Genomic DNA, 25316 nt, shown 5'->3' on the forward strand with positions numbered 1-25316 from the left:
TAAAAAAATGAAAACTTAAAAAGATTAGACAATTTTCCCAAGAGCACACTGATAATGAGCCCCAATTATGGGACTAGAACTCAGGTCTCATGACCTTTAGCCTTGGACTCTTTCTACTAGACTACAATGCACTTGGTCTTGCTGAATATCATTTCTCCTTATATTGGCAGGAATATTAATGCTCTTGAATTGAATATTACAAATCTCATTATTAAGATTTCTTCTGTTGGGCGGTTTCTTTATAAAGGTTATATGTTTCAACAAAGTATACCACATCTATCTTAGTTTTAAATAAACTTCCATAAGAATCAGAACTTTTAAATCACAGCAATCAGTAAATTTTCCCTATTGTTAATAAATGTACTAGGTTAAGACTAGGATTGTGATATTTAACTAGTTTATATAATCAGTTTCTGTATGTGCATTTTTATTGAATTATCTCCTTATGGTATAAGGAAATTTCTATTCCCTCTCTCTCTCTCTCTCTCTCTATATATATATATATATATATACACACACACGTATATATACGTGTGTGTGTATATATAAAAATGATGAATGAATGCATAAACATATATAAATAAAAAGTACTGATTTTTTTATGTGATAGAGCACCCAATAATTTGTGCCATGTATAATTTTATACTAAACTGAATTATTATCAGTTTATCTACCATATTATGAGCATTTCTTTACTATAATAATGTATTTCTACAATTAGCATCTATATTTTTCATTCATAGAATGCTATTTTCCTCATTCTAATGGGCTGTGCTGTAGATGGTAAACTGTCACAGAACATATTATAAAATTTCTAAAGGCAAGGTTCATCTGTACTTGTTTAAGGTTTTCTTTGTGACTCCTAACTACTCCCAACAAAATGGTAAAAACATAGTTAAGTGAATTTTAACAGTATGAGGCATCATTACAAAAAGAAACTGCTTTATTTCTTACCTAAGTGATAAAGAGAGGGAAAATATTTAAGCATGAATATCTTCATAAAATTACTGGAGAAATGCTATAACCTTTTATTTATTTTAATTTACCAGCTTTAAAAACTACACAAACATCTGTATGTTTCACCACAACTCATAGAGCTATGGAGAAAAATAATTGGTAACTCTTGGGCATTCTCAGACATATTATCTATACTGCCATTATCTGAGACAAATTGTGCTTTTAAAATTTTATTGACATTGTCACACACTTGACCTTATTAAATATACTGCTGATATTAACAAGGTCTTTCTTTATCCTAATCCAGCAGGAGTTAGGAAAAAAGATGATTTAAGTCAAAATCAGTACAAACAAAGAAAGACACAAATGTACAGAAATGGAGAAAGATTCCAGGAAAAAAGAAGCCATGTGTGAAGGCATGAAAGTAGAGGAATGAAATAGCATAAAGTGTTTAGCAAAGAAAGGATGATATAACTGGGCCAAAAAATTAGATGTAGAAGCATGATATAGTATGACCTGTAGAAAAAAACAGGTTGTAAATTATTTTGTGTGACATAGGACCAAACTTTAATTCTAGAAATTCAGAAAGACAACTTTGTGACACATTATTTAAAGAGGGATTAGAACAACTAGTAGATAGAACTCAACAATCCAGGGAAACAATAAAACTGTGAGATGTGACAATGTCCTGAAATAAAGAAATGGTAGTAGAGTTAAAGAGGGAAGGACATTATGCCAAAGAAGAATGTAAAACATTAAAGAAGTGAATTGATAGCATTTGGTCATTGATGGAATGGAGGAAGAGGAAAGGTGGATTTCAAATTGACTATTATGATATTTCTGCTATATGCTAGGTTAATAAGGACTGTGAATACAAGAAAAAGGTGGGTCAAGGTTGGAGAGGGGATTGGAGTAGGAAAAAGGGGAAGGTAATTACAGTGAGAACAATATTGGACTTGAAATTCAGTTAGGAGGTAGCTAACCATGTAGGGGTCCATGAGTTGGGAGGAATTTGTAAAATGATGGATCAGGATCACCAGAATGAGAAAGCAAAGGACCACATGCATGAGGATCAAGCTCTCAGAGTCAGTAAATGTGAGGTTCAAGCACGGAAATAAAGAGATTTTTAAATAAAACATAAAAGAAAAACAAGGAGAGCTTAGTATCAAGGAAGTCAAAGGAGGAGAGAGGTTTGATAAAGGAGTGCTAAGAATGCTAAATACAAGGGGAGTTAAAAAAGTTTGTGGAAAGAGTTAAAAGGTAAGTTCATTTTGGTGCAAAATTAGAAATCCATGCATACTTTTTATAATATCCATTTCCCATTAATTTTTTGAAGATGACTCATAGGCATGGATTGCAAAAATCATTTGCAGCGAAATAAACTTACCTTCTAATTCCATTTTTCCATGAACTTTTTGAATAACACTCACAGTGCTAAAGATGTCAATATGGTGGCTTTAAAAAAGTTCTCTATTGCTTTTTATATTAAGGAGGTCACTAGTGACCCTCTATTACCTAAAATAGCATATCTGACAACTATTCACCTTCAAAACTGTCAATAAATACAAGTTTCCTAATATCTGGCAATAATTAATAATAAAGTAGTCAATAAGTAATATTTAACAAACCCATTTCTACAAATTCCCTCCCTGTTTGTAAGCTATAGTGCTTGTTTATTATAAACGTTCCTCTGCTGACAGATGATAAAAGATTCATCCAAAGCTACTCCTTCATATGTGATGGTATGAGTATCTTAATAGCTAATTTACAAATGTGCTTTAGAGGAAAATCTCAACACGGCAGAACTACTGTGGAAAGGTGCAACACAGAACTGGTGTAAACCAGGTATATCTAAGGTCTATTTAAGCATCAACATCTGTTTTCACATGAAACACTTTCTGAAAGGAATTATAATTTTTACATTCTTAAATAGACTAGATATAACTCAATATTTTCTTGCTGATTCAACAGCATCATTTAATATGAGTTGTTGAGCTAAGCTGTAACAGAGCAGTTAAGGTACGTAGGGCTACTTTCCCAGGCATTAAATGAAACCAAATGTTAACACTGTTTGTATTCTAGCTTCAGTCTTTTATTATACTTCTACCTATTCTTCCCTTGCTATCAATCTGTCAGTTGGCACCTCTTGATTACTTCAGTGTACCAATCTGGAATAAAGCCTCTCCCATCCTTCTAACCTGTGTTTGTAGTCCACCATAGTTAGAGAACAGATAGCCAGTCTCAGTAAGACAACATCAGAAAATACAGTAAATAGGCATTTGTTAAAGGCCATAAGCCCTATCTTGCCATGATGCTTACTAGATAGATTTGGTGACATTCTGTAGGATGTCCAGACTGTTTATTTTATGTTTACTTAATTCGTGTTCTCAGTCATAATCTAAAAGGATAAATGTATTAAATAGGTGAGGTCTAGATAAGTAAATCTATTACACATAAGGAAAGGGTACATTTACTGCTCTTTTTGCGTACCATCTTTAATTACAAAATGTACACATTTCCTTATCATCGTACCATGTTAGAAAACAACTTTAGATGTATTAAATCACACTGACTGACTGCTGAAATTCCATAAGGACATGGCACCTTGCAGACTAATAGCAGCCTATGAAGACTGAGGCTGGAGGATACATCAATAGATGTTAAATATACTACTGTCTTTTTCATAAACAATTCCTAATGCTCAGTGTATCCCAGGTTTCCCTGTCTGGTTATGTAGAAATCAGTTTCAATTAGTCGCTAGTATCATCTCATTCTGTTTCATTTTGTGATGTGACTGGCAGGCTATTCTGGTCTCTATATTTACTTATTAAAAGTTCCTTACCTCCCATGCTACCATAATGCTACTTCTCTAACAGCAAAGATAATTTCTAGAAAATTCTTCCTTGTTCTTCAATGCCCAGTTAAAGTACCACCTCATTGCTGAAGCCTCCCCAAACTTATGCAAGGCATATATAAATTTGCCTTTCTTCCTTTGAGCTCTCATTAATTCTCACCAGGAGGAAAGAGATATGGGTAGGTATTTCAGGCAAAGTGTTTTTCATGATGAACCATTTGAGGCCATTTAAAAGTCTATAGCACACTGGAAAAAATACTAGCCTCATTATGGCTAAAATATATGGCACATCTGAGAGAATGACAGGTTCTTACATCAGAATATTAGGTTGGGAACCCATTGAAAATGTGACATATCAAGATTAAGCTTTTCCACCTTTATTAAGTTAGCAATGGGTCATGAATATAAGTTTAAAGGAATGCTAATATGCTACACTTAGATATTTTTAAGGACAACTGATGGCAGTGTAGAGCATTTCTCTGGTGAGGAAGAACATATCAGTATGAGGTACTAACTAGGAAATTGTTAGAAATAATATTGATGGGAGAAGATAAAAGGCAATAGGGATAGAGATAATGGGTTGGGTTCATAGTCTATGCTATGCAATAAGACTTGATGATTGGTTATATGCAACAGACAAAGAAGAATGAAGTCCTTAGAAAAATTATGGGTCAAAGATGATACTGCTATAATCCAATGGGTAGAAGATGATACCGCTATAATCTAAAATGGGAAAAACAGAAGTAAGAGTAGATTTCTTTGGGGGAATCAGATAAAGTGGAGAGATAATGAGCTCAGTTTTAGTGTAAGAATACTTTAAGCATGTTTTCAGGAGCCAAAATTCTGTGCATCTAATCTGAGTTTTGTGTCCTATTCACAATCCAGTGCTAGGAAAGTCAGTGAAACTCAGTTTACTCATCTATAAAATGGAGATACTACTACAATCTCGCTCATAGAATTACCATGAAGTTAAAATTAGATAACACATGTAAATTATTGAGAACACTATCTGGTATGTGGTTTATAATGCTATTTTAATTTCTTTTTAATGATATTATAAGACATTTAATTGGGCATTTGGACATATAGGCTTGAATAGAGAAAGAGGTCTAAGCTACAATTATAAATCAAGAGAACCAGGGCCGGCGCCATGGCTCAATAGGCTAATCCTCCGCCTAGCAGCGCCGGCACACCGGGTTCTAGTCCCAGTCGGGGTGCCGGATTCTGTCCCGGTTGCCCCTCTTCCAGGCCAGCTCTCTGCTGTGGCCAGGGAATGCAGTGGAGGATGGCCCAAGTGCTTGGGCCCTGCACCCCATGGGAGACCAGGAGAAGCACCTGGCTCCTGCCTTCGGATCAGTGCGGTGCGCAGGCCGCAGCGCGCCGGCCATGGCGGCCATTGGAGGGTAAACCAACGGCAAAGGAAGACCTTTCTCTCTGTCTCTCTCTCTCTCACTGTCCACTCTGCCTGCCAAAAAATAAATAAATAAATAAATAAATAAATAAAGAGAACCACTAGAATATTGTTGGATATTAAAGTTAGAGATGCAATGCAATTAAGTCAACAACAGGAGTCACTGTGTACTTACTCCTCAAGTGGGATCTCTGTCCTTAATGTGTTGTCCAATGTGAATTAATGCTATAACTAGTACTCAAACAGTACTTTACATTTTGGGTTCTGTTTGGGTGCAAACTCATGAAATCTTTACTTAATATATACTAAATCGATCTTCTGTATATAAAGATAATTGAAAATGAATCTTGATGTGAATGGAATGGGAGAGGGAGTGGGAGATGGGAGGGGTGCAGGAGGGAGGGAAGTTATGGGGGGGAAAAGCCATTGTAATCGATAAACTGTACTTTGGAAATTTACATTTACTAAATAAAAGTTTAAAAAAAGACATGCAGTTAAGAGCATTCATGGAGAAAATAAATGTGCATGTCTATGAGGGAATATATACTTATTTGTATATGTGCACATGTTTATATAGTTGTATGTATAAAACGATAAAAAGAAGACCAAGGAGAGACATAGGGAACAAAATATCAGGGAAGTAATAAGGGAAGAAACACATCAAAAAGGTAGAGAAAGAACAGTTAAAGGTAGTCAGAGCAAGGAGACAATGTTACCTCTAGAGGCAAGGGATAAAAAACTTTCAAGGAGGGAGGTGATCAATTAACTGGGACTGGAAAAGGGCCCCTAGAATATTCTATTGGAGGATCATTGGGAATCTTGCTGTGAACTGTTAAATGAGTTGTGAAAGGCAACTGTAAAAACAGAGAAAAAAATTATGTTATTTGAGAGATGTAGACTATAAAACAAGAATGGTAGATGAGAGAATAGTTTGAAGGATAAGTCAGATCAAACAAAGGTGTCACAGGGGGGAGAAACCTGGAGGATGCTATTAAGCTGGAAGGAATTCAATGAAGAAAGAGAGAGCATATGAAGATATATGATGTATTTTATACCTATTCTTTGAACTTTTGACAGTAATGAAAATCTTACCACACATACAAAATTTCACTTTAAAGGTGAGCTAGAAAAAAATCTGTATGAATGATCTGCTTTCAGTAGGATAACAATAGTTAACTGTAACATATTATATATTTCTAAATAGCTAGAAGAAAGGCTTTTAAATGTTGACACTACAAAGAAATCTTGAATATATGAAGTGATAGATGTTAAATATCCTAATTTGGTCATTAGAATGTATGCATGTATCAAAATATTACACTGTATACCATAAATATGTACAACTATTGTGTGCCAATAAAAACAAATAATCTAAAAAATTTTAAAAAATCTGCTTTAAAGTTCCATAAAAAAGTATGTAGTGTTTATTTTAAAATGTAATTAGTCCTGTATTTTAACAGAATTACTTCCTGAGACTGTAATAACATTTTAAGAAGTCTCAGGATATTGCAAGAACAGAAAAGTCATTCCATTAAAATACACCACTAATTATATTTTTGAAACAACAGATTCAAACTTTTGCTTTCATTTCTGCACTCTCTATATATACTTTTGAAATTTTAGAGGATATTTTTAGTCATGTTAAGTACTCCAAATAAACAAACCCACTTCACAATTCTTGTGAGTACTAGGATCTGTATATAACATATTATTAATTATTTTGGCTCATTAAAGTAAGAAATGTCAAACCGTGGTTTGAACACATTTGCATCTATAATCAGTATTTAACAATTTCTTAAATACTTAGCAAGGTTCTATAATTCTTCGACATGTTATCTGTCAACAACTTGACACTTTTATCATTCCATTCTGTCCAGCTACCAAAGGCTATCAAACATCAATTCCACCTCACAGTGTAGAGTGAACAGTTCCTTCCTTGGCAGAGGCGTCACTTTAAAAGACAGGAAACCCAGTATACAAATGTTGGCTTCACAAAGACCAAAGTTCAAATAACAGTTCTACACCTTAACAGCTGTGTGATTTCTAAGTGTGTTACTTAGTCTCCCAGTAACTCAGCTCCCTTGTAAGTGAACTGGAGACAATAATACTTATCTCACAGAGTTGTGCTTAAAAACTCACTTAAAGAAAAGTTTAAAATATGTAAATGTACTGGGCTCAAGTATGGCAAGCTGAGTATAAAATGTAATAAAAACTTTGAATTATAACTAATTTATTTCATTTATCCTAAATAAATTTGGCAAGAGAAGTACAAATGTATCCATATATTTGAAAGTCAGTGAAATTTAGTTGGGTAAACAGAGCAAAGTAACAAAAACAAAACTCTCAAGAAGTGATTTTAAAAAGTTTTTAACATTTTGATAGAAGTATAAAAATTTACTGAGATTAAATGTTACATTAAGAAGAAATATATTATAAAAAGGAAAATACTACAAAGAAATATACTAATTTTTGAATATAATGCATTCTACATAAAAGGCACACTATAAAAGCTTAACCAAAGTGCTTACTATATTTGCAGTAGAAAAATTAATGGACAACAAAGATCCTTAAGTATGTGAAGAAGTATTACAGTTTTTTAACACTACAGATTCCCTTTAGACAAGTCAACTCATCTATCTGATTCAGTTTCAAATTCTGGCCAAAAACGATACAAATATTTCATAATACAGTACAAAATCAAAGAACCCACTGGAATGGTTTCACACCAGATAAGACATTTTAATATTTAAATACCCACTACTGGAGCCACTGTTGTGGCACATAGGGTAAGATACTGCCTGGGACACTGGAATCCCATATGAGTGTTGACATCCAATAAGAGGGCTGGTTCCAGTCCCAGTTGCTCCCTGATAGTGTGCTTGGGAAAGCAAGAGATGATGGCCCAGTGTTTGGACTCCTGCTGCCCACAAGGGAGCCCTGGATGGAATCTCTGGCTCTTGGTTTCAGTATGGCCCAAATGTGGCTGTTGCAGCCATTTGGGTAGTGAATCAGCGGTTACAAGATTTATCTTTCTCTTTATTTTCTTTCTTTCTTTCTCTCTCTCTCTCTCTGTACCCCCTACCTCATAACTCAGCCTTTAAAATACATAAATATTTTAAAAATGTACACCCACTACTGAATAATTTGATAAAGTTAAATGTGGACCTATGTTGTTGTCTTTGTTGAGTGACAATGCAAGAGCTTAAGAAACATTTTTACAGAGAGTTTTCCATGGTGCATTAAAAAGTATACATTGTCTAAAAGAAAGAGAACAGTACCAGAGACCAAAATACCTAGCACCAAATTCTGATCAACCTTGCCTCCTTCTTCACAAACTGCATCACCTTAGACAAGTTATTAAATCTCACTTAGCCAATTCATCTCGAAACCAAAACAGAGATAATCATACCTATACAGTAGGGTTATTGTGAAAAATAAATAACAGATGGAAACTAAAATGTTTAGTCCAGGACCACATAGCATTCACATGATCAATGAGAATAAGTTCATTCCTCAAAAACAAAATTTTCATTCATAAAATGTTCATTTCCTGAAACCATTTAAGAAAAGACTGCAAATTGTTTTCTCCAGAAGATTTTTTAAAACATTTTTTACTTATATAAGGTGAAGAAATTTCATGTATTTCATATATACAGATTTAGGAGCAAAGTGATAACTTCCCATCCTACCCTCCCTCCTGAGTCTACACAGGGCTAGCAGATGAATCCTGACCTAGGAGTAACAATACAATTCCCATGTTTTTTCCATGACAGAGTGGTGTGTTTAACTTTCTTAAATTTCTCCAAGCCTACGGATTTCATCAGGACTTGTTAGGATAATGGCATTGCCAGAACTGCTTGTTCTTTTGCCACGATTACTGCTAAGGCTTCGATTTTCCTGATTTATTATATTAATTACTGAATTTATACTCAGATATAAATGATAGTCATAACTGTTATATTTAAAATAATTCAGAAGTATTTTCCCAAATTTAAAACAAATTATTATTGTCACAAACAAAACAACAGGAAGAATGTTTTTTTACATTCCATTCTATTTAAATGCCAGCTAAAATGGAGTTGGTGTTTTACAAAATGAGTACTCTAAATATACATCTAGAAACAATGTAAGATAAAACTAATTCACCTGTAATTGCAAGGCTTCATGATTTTCTAATCCTTCAACAATTGGTGAAAATCGTTCCCTGTTATTTCTTTCTGCTGCTGTAGTTATAGCCCCTAAAAGTTTATCTAAACTGTAGAGGGGGAAAAAAAGAAAAGAAAAAAAATGAGAACTGCATCCTATACACACATTATGCTCATGAGTTATTCCTATAGATCTTACCTGTTTTTCTTTATGATGCTTGATTCTTACACAAACCACCACGATTTTTAAAATTCTTTCTTTTGAATTGACAAAAGTGTACATATTTATGGTTCCAATATAATGTTCTGAAATGTGTATACATTGTGGAATGGCTAATTGAAGCTAATTAATATATTAATTACCTCACACACTTACCTTTCTTTTGTAGTTGAAGCACTTAATATCTACTCTTAGCTATCTTCAAGTATACACTACATTGTTACTAATTATAGTCACCACAGGGTACATGAGATCTCTCAAATTTATTCCTTCTGTCTAACCAAACCATCATTGCAATATAAGAATCATGTTGCCATCCACTATTTTTTTTTTAATTTTCGAACTTTAATCTTTAATTACTTTTTAACGGATTCAATGTGCTTTGTAGATACAATTCTAAGAACATAATGACATTCCTTCCTGCTTCACTCCCTCCCTCCTTCCCTTTTTCTCCCTCCCACCCTCCTTGCTTCTCCCTTTCTTTCTTTTTTATTAGTTTTTAAGTATGAAATGTACATCGCAGCAAAGGCTTAACACCTCCCCAAATAAGTAGTTTAACAAGTAAAAAGCAAAATGACCCTAGTTTAGTGGGAATATAGGCAACAGTTATTAACAATAATTGAATGGCCATCCATATATTTCTACAAGTTAAATATTGATAGCTTAAAAAATACTGAAAGCAATCATTCTACATGATATTTTAAAAAGAATATTTCAGAAAAAATGAATATGTCATTGAGACACACTGAAACTGAAATGTTGAGGTTTGATATTTCATGTGTTAATATATATTAAAATCAATTAAATATAGCATTTACAATTATTTTGTATTATTTTAAAAGTATACACAGACTTAATAATAAAGTGTAAACAGACTATAATATCATAATAAAGTACTGGAAAGAGTGAATATTTTAAAAAGAACTTAAAAAACAACAGTCTTTGATAATGGAACAGAAAAAACATAATCTAAAAGAAAAATCCAGAAAACTAAAGAAGTAACAATAATTATTTAGCATAGGAATCTTATTTACCAAAAAATAAGATCTGGTAACTATCTCCATCCAATGTCAAAATCAATTAACCTCTAAATAGTAGGCTATTACTTTCAAATGATATGTAAGCTATAATTAAAATATAACAAATATAACAGTCTAGGTTGTATTTATAAATTAAGAATTGACAACATAATTAAGAAAATATTTCTGACTCATATATAAACCGACTATTCTCTAAAACCTAAGGAAACTCAACAATTGCACACATTATATGTCAACTGGTTCTCATTGAGATAAGATTTAATGCTAGATTATATCTTTGTTTAATGTTTGTGTTTTGGTTTTCAAGGACATTAACTAGCTCTAAGAAAATATTCATTTTATTCTAACAGTGATAATAAAGTTTACATGTTAAAATATCATTAGATCTTCACATGGCCCTGTTCTGACTCAAATTTAAATTATTACTGTCATACAAAGTGTTCAGAAGACATATTCTAGTTCATGTTCTTAGCAGACATTCCATTGTTCATCACAACATTTTGACAAACTGGACTTACTAATGACAGCAAAGCTTAAATGTTCTTCTGATTCAATATTCTTTCCATAAGAACATATGATCTAATGAATCTTCATCAACAACTTGCTGAATTTGGTACATATATGCACACTGAATAATTATCAACAACCCTTTGGTCTTTCTTTTTAGCAAGTTATTTCACTCTACAAATGATTACTTCATCCTTTCATTTACCACATGGAATGTAAAATGTGAAGCAATAGCCCAAAATAAAAACATCTAATCTATTCAATTAGTTAAAGAATTAAATTAATTAAAAAACTCAGAATAGGGTGAATTTCATGAGTGACTGTATGAGTGTATGAGTGTGTGTGTGTGTGTGTGTGTGAAAGTAATTTTTGTATCTACTTTTCTAATAACTGCTTTAGCCTCAGCAAGATAAAATTCTATTCTTCTTGAATTCAATTTTGAACAATTTCCCATTAGAACTCTATCAGTTTAAACCTAGTTTTCATAATATCAACAAAATGCTAAAATATAGACAAGATAAAAAATCAATCAAATTTTTCAAAAATCTAATACTCTTCATGCAGTTTATCGAAAGAAAGACAACAAAAGTACTTACTGACTTTTGAAATGTCATTTTACTTGCAGTCAATAAAACAATATAGCTATACTTACATGTTCTCTTCTCCAACAATGCAAATAGCAGAAAGTATTTTTACTATTTCAGTCATCATGTTAGGTTGTTTGGGGTCAATTGCTCGTGCCAATAGTAAAAGACTTCTTTCATCTCCTAGAATCCTTTGCAAACCAAACTAAAGAGGGAAAAAAGAGCCTTTATTCAAAATCAACATGTCTGTGGAACATAGGTTTAATGGCAAAACAAAAAAGCTTACAATGAATTTCCAAAAACCCAGACGTTCACAGAGATTCTACCTAATTATGTTAATGTTTTTAAGTGCAGTTATTTGTCTTTATTTTTTATTTGAATGACTATATCTCAGAAATTTTGTTTCTTAATTAAATATACCTCCCATAAACATCTGGAAGAAATTTGGGAACAATAAGCAGTTATTTAACAAAGAGCAACATATAAAACACATAATGATATTTTCTAAAGTAATTCTATGTATGTCACTGAGTCTCCCTGGAGATGTCTGGAATTCATCTGTCCAATATGTTTATGTGGAAAGTTGTAGTGATTAAAAAGCCAAAAATGTCTTGTATACTACATGCCAGTTAAAGAAGCAATCAAATCCCCATGCTTTCTCACTCTTATTCTTCCCCTTTTAGGCAATCATATGTCAATACAAAAGCTGTGAACTCAAAGAACTGGCACCTGAGTTCTATTAAGTGTCACCTCCACTAACCAGATGGAAAAGACACCTTTGTCATTTGTTTTCTAGACATGAATACGTGGATGTGCAAATTATAATAGATAGTAAAGATGTAAAAGGAGGCCTAAAACTTGGGTTTTCATTACATAAAGAAGAGAAATATATCAGCAATCCAAACATCACAGCAATATTATAACAGCAGATTAAGAACAATGGGTTGGGCCAGCACCATGGCTCACTTGGTTAATCCTCTGCCTGTGGCGCCGGCATTCCATATGGGTGCCAGGTTCTAGTCCTGGTTGCTCCTCTTCCAGTCCAGCTCTCTGCTGTGGCCCAGGAGGGCAGTGGAGGATGGCCCAAGTGTTTGGGCCCTGCACCCGCATGGGAGACTAGGAAGAAGCACTTGGCTCCTGGCTTTGGATCGGCGCAGCACCGGCCATAGCGGCCATTTGGGGAGTGAACCAATGGAAGGAAGACCTTTCTTTCTGTCTCTCTCTCCCACTGTCTATAACTCTACCTGTCAAATAAATAAAATAAATAAATAAAGAAAGAACAATGGGTTGCTTTAATAATCCTATTACTACATGCACTAAATAAGGGAGATGAGTTTTGATTTGTGTGCCACAAAGTATTTCTTACATTTCTTATAAAACATGTTTGCTTCATTTTATAGTCTAGTGGTGAAAGCTGATAACTTTTCACCAGAATAAAACTACCAATTTAAGCTAACCTTGAGTAAAATATCAAATATATGAATAAGTCACTCCAGGAATTTTTCCTAATTTAACTTCTAGAAGAACTTGTTGTGGGAAACAGAGCTAAAGCTCTTATATATGATGTTGCCACAGATAATAATAAATGAGGAAATATACAGAGATAAGACAAGCAAAAAGGCAAACAGAGATGGAAGAGACAAGACTGTAAAAAGCAAACAAGGGAATAAGTACATACAAAGATGGCCAGGAACCAATAAAATATAAGGAAGATAAGTAAACAATTTGTAGATAAAACTGAGAGATGATTACCAATTACCAAACTTAAAATAACTTAGAAACCAATTAGACTGAGAGTGAAATCATTTAAATTTTCAAATTTTCATTTATTATTTAAAACTACATTCTAACATGAAGGGACATATTGAAACAAAATGAAGACATGTGAAATATATCTGGAAAACCACCAATCCAAACATCACAGCAATATTACGGCAGTAGAATTTAAGGAACAATTTTGTGGTCTTATTACTACATGAACTATCAAAAGGAGAAGTTTTGAAGTAGGCAATCTATTCTCCAGGGGTCCCAAAATTTGATGGTTAAGTCATTTCAGATGAAAGTTTCCTTACTTGATTTGGATAATTTGTTCAATACAAAATGGACACATCATTGTATATTTTCTCTTTTGAAAGCATATTTTATGCCTATTAATTCATATGCCCATAATTTAAAAGATCTAATTTTTCATGTTCTGAGCCCCTCATATATGAAGGACATCAACATGGGATAAATAAATTTAACCTTAGTTTAGATAAAGTAAGTTATATCATAACCTTCTTCAACAGTATCAAACTCTTAATAAAGGAAAAACTATGTTTTCACGTAGCAGAGTATGTCCTGTAGAAAAAGGCTCTGTAAAAATTCCATTCACATGACTTTCCCTAGTGACTACCATGGTTACAATTACTTAGTATTCTGGAAAGCTGTGAAAGCTGACAAGGTGAGTCAATAAGAATTTAGAACAAAATTTCAAAATGTGCAGACTGATAGCCAGAAAGGTCAAGTGATTTTCCAAAGGCCACTCAACTTATTAGTGGTAAAGCACAAACTGTATCTCCTCATTTCTAGTACTGTGTTTCCTTTCCATTATGTCATTATTTTCCTCAGTTGAAGAAATATTCATCTTGGCGCTATGGAGAAGTAATGTTCATTAAGTGATTTCTCATTAGGCATCAGATTCTGCATAACTTTGCAGTCACACACAGGGTAACAAAATGGGAAATTCTGTACTAGACTGACAAGCATCTTTCTCTAAGAAACTTTCAGAAACAACACAATTAACACATTCTATATGGGAGTCTCATGTTCACTGGCAAGCATCTATTACACAGGGCAATGGTCTCTGCTGATTCATATATGTATAACATAAACACTTATGTGTAGTTTTGAAAACTTAGACTGCAAATTACTTAAAAATACAATGTTATTGCATTGATTATTAACAACTGTACTTCACATTTGGAAGGTTTCTGTTTATAGTTATAATTATTTCTACTAAGTATTGTATGATCTTTAAAATACCATCTAAGGTAATTATGTGATTAAGTGAATTAATCCTTTATATTCTACCTGCAGGTATAAAGAACAGGAGAATAACAAAAATAGCTTATACAGGGGTTTTGCCTCTCTTGGACTCACCACCCCGCCCCCCATGTCACTCTGATTGGAGGTCTCTGACTTAAATAAATCTTGCTTTTAAATCCTTGCCTTGTCTGCTTGGAAATTCTTCTTCCATGTGAGACAAAGAACTGGGGTAATATTTTCTCTGCCACCATTTCACCCATAACATTTTGGTGCTGTGACTTGGATAACAACTCCAACGTGACACGGATCCTGCTTTAGTTGACTCCAGCCAACGTCGGATTATCTCCTCGCTGGGTGAGCATACGGACTGCTCTCGCTTATTTTCCAGAGAGTTTTACTCTCTTCCATAGTAACTCTCTCATTTTCTCAAAAACACTGGGTCCCTGTCGTCAGTTAAAAGTATAATATATAAAGTATAATAGCACAGCTGCCATTTTTAAGACTCATGAGCTAGGCTTGCTGATTTGACCAGAGCAATCCCCTGGAGCTGAGACTCGACTCTAACCCCTCTCTTGGGTGTGGATTGGCCCTTTGTAAAGGGACTTGGAAAAGGCTTTGAGATGACTGAAGGACTTTTGCTGGGGCACTCCCCAGTGTGTCCTGAAAATCTCTTGGCTGGATCCCAGTACCTGACAAGCTCATGTGGGCACTGGGCTGTGAAACACCTCCCCTCCCTCTTGCATGGATCAACCCTTTCCGTGACTGGGAGAAGGCCTTGAGACAACTGGTGGATTCTAGTTAGGGTCACACTCCAGTGCTTCCAGAAAGTCTCTTGGTTGCACACCAGACAACAGCTGGAATGGTGCTGGACTGGGAAATGCACTTTCCTGCAAGGAGCAAGTCCCCTGCTCTTTTGGAATCCTCACAAGCTATAAGGCCAGAGGTTCCACTCTTTATGTTTCTTGTCTCAGCTCTGGGAATGTTGGCCTGGTCCAACTCAGCTTCCTTTCACAGGGGATAGGCCTGCTCTGCGGGTCTGGGAGAAGGGCTTAGAGTAACCTTGAAATTAAGGTGAGGGTCACACTCTGGCATTTTTCAAGGACTCCAACAGCCCATTACAGTGTCAGCCAAAAACTGAATTCTGTTCATCCTTCCTCAAAGATAAATTTGTCAACGAGACTGGGCACAGCTTGGAGCAAGGCCATGGGCTCCAGGCTCCATGCGTCAATGAGTTTTCCCTTTACCTCAGATAGCAACAAGATCTCCATCTCTCTCTCTGCGCCTCTAAATCCTTTACGTACTTTACCAGGTCTCCTCAATTCCTACAAACCAGATTTCCTTGTCCCATGAAGCAGGTATTTCCTAGATATTTTGTTGGTTAGTTCTGGGTCAAAGTTTAATTATCCCTTTTGCAGACAGGCAGCTTTTGGATCTAGATTCCCAGTAAGTCCCCACATAGCCTGAACTTGTGTAGATAAGTCTCAGCACGTCTCTGGTATCCCCTATCTTCCTTCTCAGGTCTCTTCTTTTGGGTCACTTCTGTCTTGTCTTTCCTATGTAGTATATACCTCAGAGGAGATTTACTGGGGACAATTTTATCCCCCACTATGCTTCTTTGTGACATCACCTGCCTAGTTACCAACCTAGGCAGTAACCAGGACTGGTACTCTCTCACTTAAAAACACCTCTGCTAAGGCTCTCACCATGAAGGCTCATTGTCAAAGTCAAGCCCATCAGATAGGAATCAAGATTAAGAGGCATAGGACAACTATTTTTCCTTTTGTAGAAGAACAAAGTGACAGTATATATTTGACCAGGCAGAGGCCCAGGCTAGCATACCACCAGTAAGAACAGATGGCTCCCTGCATGTGCTATTCAGACAAATGTATACCGTAGGCTATGGGCGTGGAAGACTGAGTAAGAGTGGGTGATATGTGTTAATTTCACCCTCACCTTACTCCCTTCCCTGTGAGTTTCAGTGCATATCTGGATGCCACAGGCAGCAAGTTTTGAGAGACGTCTCAAACTTAGAAGAGATAAGAACTGGGGGACGCTTACATTTTTATGCTCATTAGACTAGGCATTCCCTGGGGAGGCCTCCTTAAGACTTTGGGACTCCTTTGACCCCTGAACTTACAGAAAAATGATTCATCTTTTTCGGCACCAGCATCTGGCCTGGTTATGAACTAGAGGATGGAGAGATTAGCCTGAGTTGTGAAAAGTGCCAGCCCATCTACTCTGGCTCCATGTCTCGGAACTCTGTCTTCCAAATGATCTCTTGCCTCTACTTCCCTGAATGTCCTCCAATATGTATTAAATTCTTTTCCAGAGTCACGGGGTTCTTGGGTCTGTTCCTTAGTGAGCCACCAGAGTCCCTCTGTTATAGTGTTTGATTATTGAGGCTTTTGATCCAGTGGAGGGGAGTTTCTATCAGGTGACCATTGCCCCATGATTGTAATTTTGCCCAGGGGTTTCCAGGCAAGAATCTAGGGAGCAAATGTGAGGAGTCAGACAGGTTAATAGGAAGACATGGTGGTCCTGGTGGAAACTGAAGGTGCAAAATGCTTTCTTTCCTCAAAAGCTACCTTTAGCAAAATTAAAAGTGCCTGCCCCATTCCTTAGGCGCTTCCAATCTTATCATACTAATAGCAAGGGAGTTGTGACTCCACCCTTCTGAACACCCGATTTACTGTAAAACAGATTAGGTATCCCACTCTTCTGATGGCTCTTTTGTTTTATCATGAGAATGCCAGCCAGGGTGAAAATACTTTTTTGACAGGCAGACTTAGACAGAGACAGAGACAGAGACAGAGAGACAGACAGACAGACAGACAAAGGTCTTCCTTCCATTGGTTCAACTCCCAAACGGCTGCTACGGCCAGCCTGCTGTGCTGATCCAAAGCCAGGAGCCAGGTACTTCCTCCTGGTCTCCCATGCGGGTGCAGGGCCCAAGCACTTGGGCCATCCTCCACTGCCTTCCCGGGCCACAGCAGAGAGCTGGACTGGAAGAGGAGTAACCGGGACAGAATCCCAGCGCCCCAACCAGGACTAGAACCAGGGGTGCCGGCGCCGCAGGCAGAGGATTAGCCTAGTGAGTCACGGTGCTGGCCACAAATCAAGTGTTTTGTTGTTTTTTTTTCCCTGCCTTGTAACTGAATGTCGAGTTGATAAGTTTTTTTCTTCCCTGAAATTGTGCTTAAAAAACCCCACTACCACCAGCCCCTTGAGGTTTTATCTCTCTTGCAGCCCCCCTTCATGCCCCTCTGGCTGGAGGTCTCTGACTCTAGTAAATCTTGCTTTTGAATCTTAAAAAAGAACAGTTTATAAAGAAAATTAGTATTGTTTCATAACCTGAGCACAAACTATTTTTATAAGGAAAAGCATTGTCTAAAAGGTCCCTTCCAGAGAACTTCTACTTTGCTTATGGCCTTGTAGAGCCAGTGAATCCAAGAGGTTTTCATCACCGAGGCAGGTCATGTCAAGAGCCTTGGGTGATCACTTAGATCCTACATAAGAGTATAATTTGTTGTTAAATAAACAGCAAAATTCACTGTATACTAACTTCCCATGCAGGACCTCTGATCTCAAAGAGTTGTATCATGAGACTTAATAGTAAAATTTGTTCTCAAGAATCACCTCCTTTTACTATGTTTCATAAGTTAAAGTTACGTCTAACAGCTCACAAGAGATGTATCATCCTTGAGTTCTTCTTTAAAGATAATTAAGTTTCTAAAAGGAAAGAAGGGGGAGGAAGGAAAGGAAAAGCGGAAGGGGGAAAAATAGCAATAACATAGAACAGCCCTTGTCTAAACTGTTGAGGAACAGTTCTCTTAGTTTTTTTATTCCAATTTTTCTCTTTTTTTCCTTTCTTTCTGTTTCTTTTTCTTTCTCAAACTAAGCAGGAGAGGGAAGAGGGAGTGGGGGGGGGGATGGGTGGGAAGGCAGGTACAGTGGGAAGAATTATTCTCCTAATGCTGTATTTATGAGATACAAATAAAAAAATAAGAAAAGGTCCCTCCCAACACCACTGGTATTATATTTTTTTTTTAAAAAGCCCCTGCCATGTTCTAGAGATGTATACCAACTGACATGAATTGAACTTAAAAAATAAAAATCTTAACTTCTTCTATGGTTTGAAAATAATTTGGCTCCCAAACTAAGGCAGCCATAAGTTAATGGTATTGAGAGGATAGAACCACAATCCAATTACAGTTGGGAGGTAGGTTTGCTGGGAGATCTTTTGGATAATTGGGGGCATGCCCTTGGAAGGCAGTTCTCATGAAAGGATTGCTTACAAAGCCTGAGCAGGGCCCAGTTTCGCTGCTTCCTGGTGCAGCATGTGATCCTTCCTTTGCACATGCTTTGCCTTTGGTCATCTGCTGCTCTCATCAGAGGCCAAACCAATGGGTCTGCCCAATAGTAGATTTGACCATTCAAAAGTGAGTAAGTGAGCAAAGAAATTTTTTATCTTCATTAGTAGTTTGTTTCAGGTACTTCATTGTAGTAACATAAAGTTAATACAAGTGTACAATGTTCTTTGCAAATAAGTCAAATAATACCCTTGAATTTTCCTTTTCAGTGGAATAGGAACTCTAATATGGAAATAGTATTCAGTACATGACATTTCAATTTTCCTTCTACCACAGAAGAAAAAATATATTGCCTAATTTGGGAACAAGGCTCCTATGCTTGCATAAGTACAAAAACCTATCAACAAATATTTTTGAAGGAAAGTATATTTTAAATATTTAAATGAAACATATGATGATTTGCATTACAAAGACCCTTTTGTAAACTGAATTACCACCAACTATTTTGTCTATTTCATACTTGCTTACTGTCAGGAAACTTCTCACCTTTTGTGACAAAGGAAAAAATAAACACTACTTACCTTATTATTCATAAATGCTTTGAGACATTGAATAAGTTTATACTGATTCTTCTTGTCAATGTTTTCTTGTCTAGGTAAAAGAAAAACATATTATGCTATGCTTAAAAACTTCCCCTCTGTTGAATTTTTATAAATATTTTAATCTTACTGTTTTTTGTCCAGAAGCTTCTCCAGTACATCCAATAAGAGTCCAAGACCTTCATGGCCAAAGTTGTTAACCCAGCTGAGAAATAAACAAAAACCAAGTATGTATGAATAAATATGTATGCTAAAACATGAAATATCACAAAGGAAATTTCGTTTTTCAAATCTGATAATCCAGTATTAATATTACTTATTATTCTGTTTTCCTACTCCCATCAATTCAATTATAGACTATGGGAAAGACTGAGGTCTTTACCTCAGTTCCAGACCTCTTCACACTTTACATTACCCCTTAGGCAGCACGGATCTGATTGTTCTCCTGCATCATATACTTAAACCTGCATTTATAAGCTGAATTTCTATTCCTCTCTCTCTACTCTTCCAAGTTAACTGTCCACTCTTCAGAATCAAATATTCTGCTGAAAACATCTCTACCTTGGAATCTTTCAGACTTCAAATACTGGCATAACTTTTTATCCCCATCTCATTCACCCTTGCATTTATCCTGTTATTCATTTATTCTCCTAAGTACCAAGCCTACTCTAGGTCAGCACGGGGAACATTTTTTCTTCTGGGGCAATTTGGATATTTATAACATCACTCATGGGCCATATAAAACTACCAACTTAATTAGCCTGATATTAATGCCAGAAATTAGCCTGACATAGTTTTATTCAAGTTTTATTTCTAACTGCAGTCGCCTGGGCAGGACCAGAACAAATGATTTGTACATCTTTCATAACCCATGAGCCAGACATTCCCTACCCCTGCTTAGGGGACAGAGATATAACTGGTAACAAAACTAAACCCTTATCCTCATGGAGCTTATTTTCTCGAGGGAGGGAAACAGATGAAAAACACATCACTAACTATATAAGAAATTTCAGTGCTTTGATGCAATGAAGAAAAATAAACTTTGATAAATGGAGTAAAAGGGAATCCAGGATGCTATTTTTCAATGTATGTTCAGGGTTAAGATTTTTCCATAATATAATATTTGAGCAGAGCACTGAAGAAAAATTGTTTCCAGTAGAAGGATTAAGGGCGACTTGGGGGTTTTGAGGTATTAGCTAGTCTGTTTGGCATGTGCCATAAGCTGTAAAGAGACCAGTGAAGTGAGAGCTGAGTGAGCAGGCTTGGGGAAGTGGCAGCAAATAGATACACATGTGGTAGAAGGCTGAAAAACTGACCACGTTTCACTTTGTGGCATTCAGTCATGAATATCCTGTTTCCAGAATAACTCCTCCAAATGCCCTTCCCTCCTTTTCATTGTCCATACTAACATTTTAGCTTAGCCCCAACGACAGTTCCTTCAGCATGCTCAAAACTGGGATCTCTGAAGCTGCATTCTTTCTTTTCCCTCATTTTACAAAATGTGAGGTTAAACTGCATTTAACCATAGTCTTCTGTCCAAAAATTTCCCCTGAATCACATAATACATTATTTAAGAAGCTTTGTTTTTATGTATTTGAAAGGCAGAGAGTCTGAGAAAGAGATCTTCCAGCTGTTGTTTCACTCCTCAAACGGGCACAGCAGCTGGAGCTGGATCAGATTTAAACAAGGAACCTGGAACTCCATTTGGGTCTCCCACATGGATGGCAAAGGGTGCAAGCATGTGGACCATCTTCAGCTACTTTCCCAGACTCATTAGCAGGGAGGTGGATTGGAAACGGAACAGCTGGAACTTGAACTGAAACTCACATATGGGATGCTGGAGTCACAGGCAGCAGCTTACCCCACTGCGCCATAAAGCCGGCCCGCCAGTACGTTTTAAATCCTTCATCCCAAAATTATGATCTAGCCTCAATCTAACTTTCTGGCTGCAAGTCTTACATAACATGTGTCAATAAAAGCAGACAAATCATCATTTCCTGGAGCTCTCCCTGCACTCCTTTGTGTAAGCCCATGTATTCCTTCTTGCTAGAAGTCACCCCAACTCCAGCTCTTCAGACTTTCAATGCTCAACCTGGCTGTTTTGATCAATTAATGATTTTCTCCATCTATGTCCTCACATCAAATCTGAGTTTACTTGTCACCTCTTATATAAACTTTATCTCTTATTTTCTGATACATCTTACCCAACCCTCTAGATTATAAATACTCTTAAAACAGCCATATTATCTCATTCATCTTTCTATCTCCCATAGTGTTTATCAAAATAGTTTATAAAATTATGGTATATAAACATAATGGAACACTACTCAGTTGTAAAAAAAAAAAATGAAATTCTGTCTTTTACAACAAAATGGATGCAACTGGAAACCATTATACTTAGTGAAATAAGCCAGTCCCCAAAAGACAGATACCATATGTTTTCCCTTATCTGTGGTAACTAATAGAGTACCTATAATATAACTTATTAGAGTGAAATGGACATTTTGAGATTTAATAATTGTTCACAGCCCTTGTTGCTACTGTTAAACAGTGTTTTTTCTTCATACTTTTTGTTGACCTCTTTACTTAGTGTAGGGTTAATCATAAGAGTCTAAAGTAAACTGAAAATAGATATTTGTAGAAATTAGGAGTGGGAATAGGAGAGGGAGGAGGAAGAAGCGTGGGAGTGTGAGCTGGAGGAAGGGTAGGGTGGAAAATATCACTATGTTCCTAAATCTGTATATATGAAATCTATGAAATTATTTACCCTAAATAAAATTTTAAGAAAATAAAAAAACAATGTGGCTTATATAAGTCATTAAATATTTGTATTTTAAATTGTTAATAAAGGGACTGATATTGTGAAGCAAAAGTTTAAGCCACCATCTACAATGCCCACATCCCATATGAATACCAGTTTGAGTCCAGCTGCTCCGTTTCTGGTCCAGCTCTCTAAAATACTCCTGAGAAAGCAGCAGAAGATGGCCTAAGTGTCTGGGTCCCTGACACCCGCATGGGAGAGCCACATGGAGCTCGTGGCTTCTGGCTTTAGCTTGGCCCAGATCTAGCCACTGCAGCCATTTGAGTAGTGAAACAGTGGATGGAAGATCTCTCTCTCTCTCTCTCTTACTCTGCCTTCCAAATCAATAAATAAATCTTTTAAAAATTATATATAATCAACATTATTTAGTAGTTTGAATTTAATTAAATTTACTGACTTGTGTGGTTAATAAGCAATCTAATATTGTCTTAGAACTTCATATATCTAAATCAATATATAGCAGACTTCTGTGAAGCAATAATGAAAATCTATGGATATTTCAATAATATCTGTATTTTTTTCTGCAGACTTTAAATTATTCATTTCATGTCAACCTCATGTAAAACTAATCAACAAAGCAGAAACCTAAATTACTACAAGAATATAAGTAAAAGACATCAGATCACTGAAGAAAATATATTTTAAAAATAGCTTATATTCAAAACCAATCACACCCACAAAATATATAGAAGCTCATTTTAAAAAATTCTGCTTTAATTTCCAAAATGGAAATGAGAAAAATCAATATGGCATTGTAATGATAATTGGCAGCATGCTACTATTCAATTGAGGCATGTAATTATCGAGTGCAATGAGCTATTTTCTCTAAAGGCTCTCAATAATCAGTGGGGTGGTGGTAGAGGGATAAAGGGACATCAGCTCAAACTATTATATACTGTATTTAATGTATAACACAGAGAAATCAGCAGATATCATTACACTGCAATGTAACTTGCATCAACCTCAACATAATAGAAATTCTGACCAAATTTATGTATATGGCCATCTACATTTGCTTTAGCATTTGGAGAAAGAAAATAATCAGCAGTTTCTTTAAATTTAACTTACAATTTGCTTTCAAAATTCTAAATTTTACTCAACTTCTCTTTATACTTAGTGCTATTAAAATGACTAGGATTATTTTGGTCTTAGTACAGAGAAGTATTTGATGTAAGAGTTTGATTTGTATTTGTTCATTTGAAATCAGTCAGCCACACATTCCAGGCTGTTGCAAATTGTGTAGTTTATGGTACCTTGGTTTCATTCAATGAAAACTTCCATTGCTCTTATGGAAAAAAAAGGTACAATCAGAAAACATCAGCATGAGGAGGAAGGGCCTATTTGTTACAAACTAGGCAGTGAAAAGTCTTAACTGAGAATATTTTAGACTAATGGGCAGAGGAGATCTTGTAAGTGTCTTCAGAACTTCAAAAGTGGAGGGAATAGGAGCCTAAAAGGAGATTATTGCTGAGGAGATAAAAATAATGATGGGGCAGTATGATGACACTCAACAAGATAAAGAGTACCTATGGCCAGACATATCTTTTTCCTTTTTCTCTTGCCAAACACTGTTGCTCTTTCAGGCATCAAATACTTCATGGCCTATAGCCAAATACTAACTGCCCTTTGTCTCTCTCTTTCTCTTTCTCTCCCGCTAACCCCTTTTTTTTTTTTTTTTTTTTTTTACAGGCAGAGTGGACAGTGAGAGAGAGAGACAGAGAGAAAGGTTTTCCTTTTTGCCGTTGGTTCTCCCTCCAATGGGCACCGTGGCCAGCGTGCTGTGGCCGGTGCACCGCGCTGATCCGATGGCAGGAGCCAGGTGCTTCTCCTGGTCTCCCATGGGGTGCAGGGCCCAAGCACTTGGGCCATCCTCCACTGCACTCCCTGGCCACAGCAGAGAGCTGGCCTGGAAGAAGGGCAACCGGGATAGAATCCGGCGCCCCGACCAGGACTAGAACCCGGTGTGCTGGCGCTGCAAGGCGGAGGATTAGCCTAGTGAGCCAGGGCGCCGGCCCCCTAACCCCTCTATAAACACATGCGCACATGCTCACACGCACATAACTATTTCAGAAAGTTCATGGGAAAAAATGAAATTAAAAGATAAGTTCATCTTGGTGTAAAACTTTTGAAATACATACATGTTTTTTCCCAATACACATTTTCCATGAACATTTTTGAAGATCCTTCATATACATGAGTTTTAGTCAGTATAAAAGTGGCCAGGAAATTGTAAGGCAGTTTAAAAAGAAAATATTGTTAGGGGCCAGCACTGTGGCATATGCTGCAGCCTGTGGCAAGGGCATCCCATATGGGTACTGGTTTGAGTCTAAGCTGCTCCAAGTCCAGTGCAGCTCCCTGCTTATGCACCTGGGAAAGCAGCAGGTGATGGCCCAAGTCCTTGGGCCCCTGCACCCACATAGGAGACATGGAAGGAGCTCCTGGCTCCTGTCTCCTGACTTCAGCCTGGCCCACACCTGGCCATTGTAGCCATTTGGGGAGTTAACTAGTGGATGGAAAAATCTCTATCTCTAACTCTGCCTCTCAAATAAAAATAAGTCATTATAAAAAAATCAAAGAAAATGTTGGCTCTTGTATTCAGGTAGACATTTGACACCGCAATTCCAGAAGCAAGCATAAATCAGCAGTTCTCAAAATGTGTACCTCAAACCAGTTGTACCAACACCATCTAGGAGGAACTTGTTAGAAACATCAGTGTGGGAGAGGTGGCAGCAATTTGTGTTTTAACTACTCCCCAAGGTGATTCTAATGCTTAGTTAAATTTGCAAACCAATGGTAGAGACCAAGGGTATGCAGCGAAGTGGGGGAAGATTTTGTCAGGCA

At 36.3% G+C, this 25316-nt stretch overlaps 1 protein-coding gene across 3 annotated transcripts in view; it reads right to left on the reverse strand.

The window, feature by feature from the left end:
- The window catches only part of DIAPH2 (diaphanous related formin 2), a 938294-nt gene that overhangs the window by 670608 nt on the left and 242370 nt on the right, over positions 1–25316 (reverse strand). For all 3 annotated transcript variants that reach the window (XM_051827762.2, XM_051827761.2, XM_051827763.2), the window contains 4 exons: positions 19785–19859; positions 19637–19706; positions 11787–11923; positions 9369–9477 (listed from right to left, as the gene is read on the reverse strand). In XM_051827762.2, the coding sequence (XP_051683722.1) occupies positions 9369–9477; positions 11787–11923; positions 19637–19706; positions 19785–19859 (391 nt within the window). The remainder of the gene's footprint in view (positions 1–9368; positions 9478–11786; positions 11924–19636; positions 19707–19784; positions 19860–25316) is intronic.

The sequence above is a fragment of the Oryctolagus cuniculus genome, chromosome X, assembly GCF_964237555.1.
Source record: "Oryctolagus cuniculus chromosome X, mOryCun1.1, whole genome shotgun sequence".
In the NCBI taxonomy this organism is placed as follows: Eukaryota; Metazoa; Chordata; class Mammalia; order Lagomorpha; family Leporidae; genus Oryctolagus; species Oryctolagus cuniculus.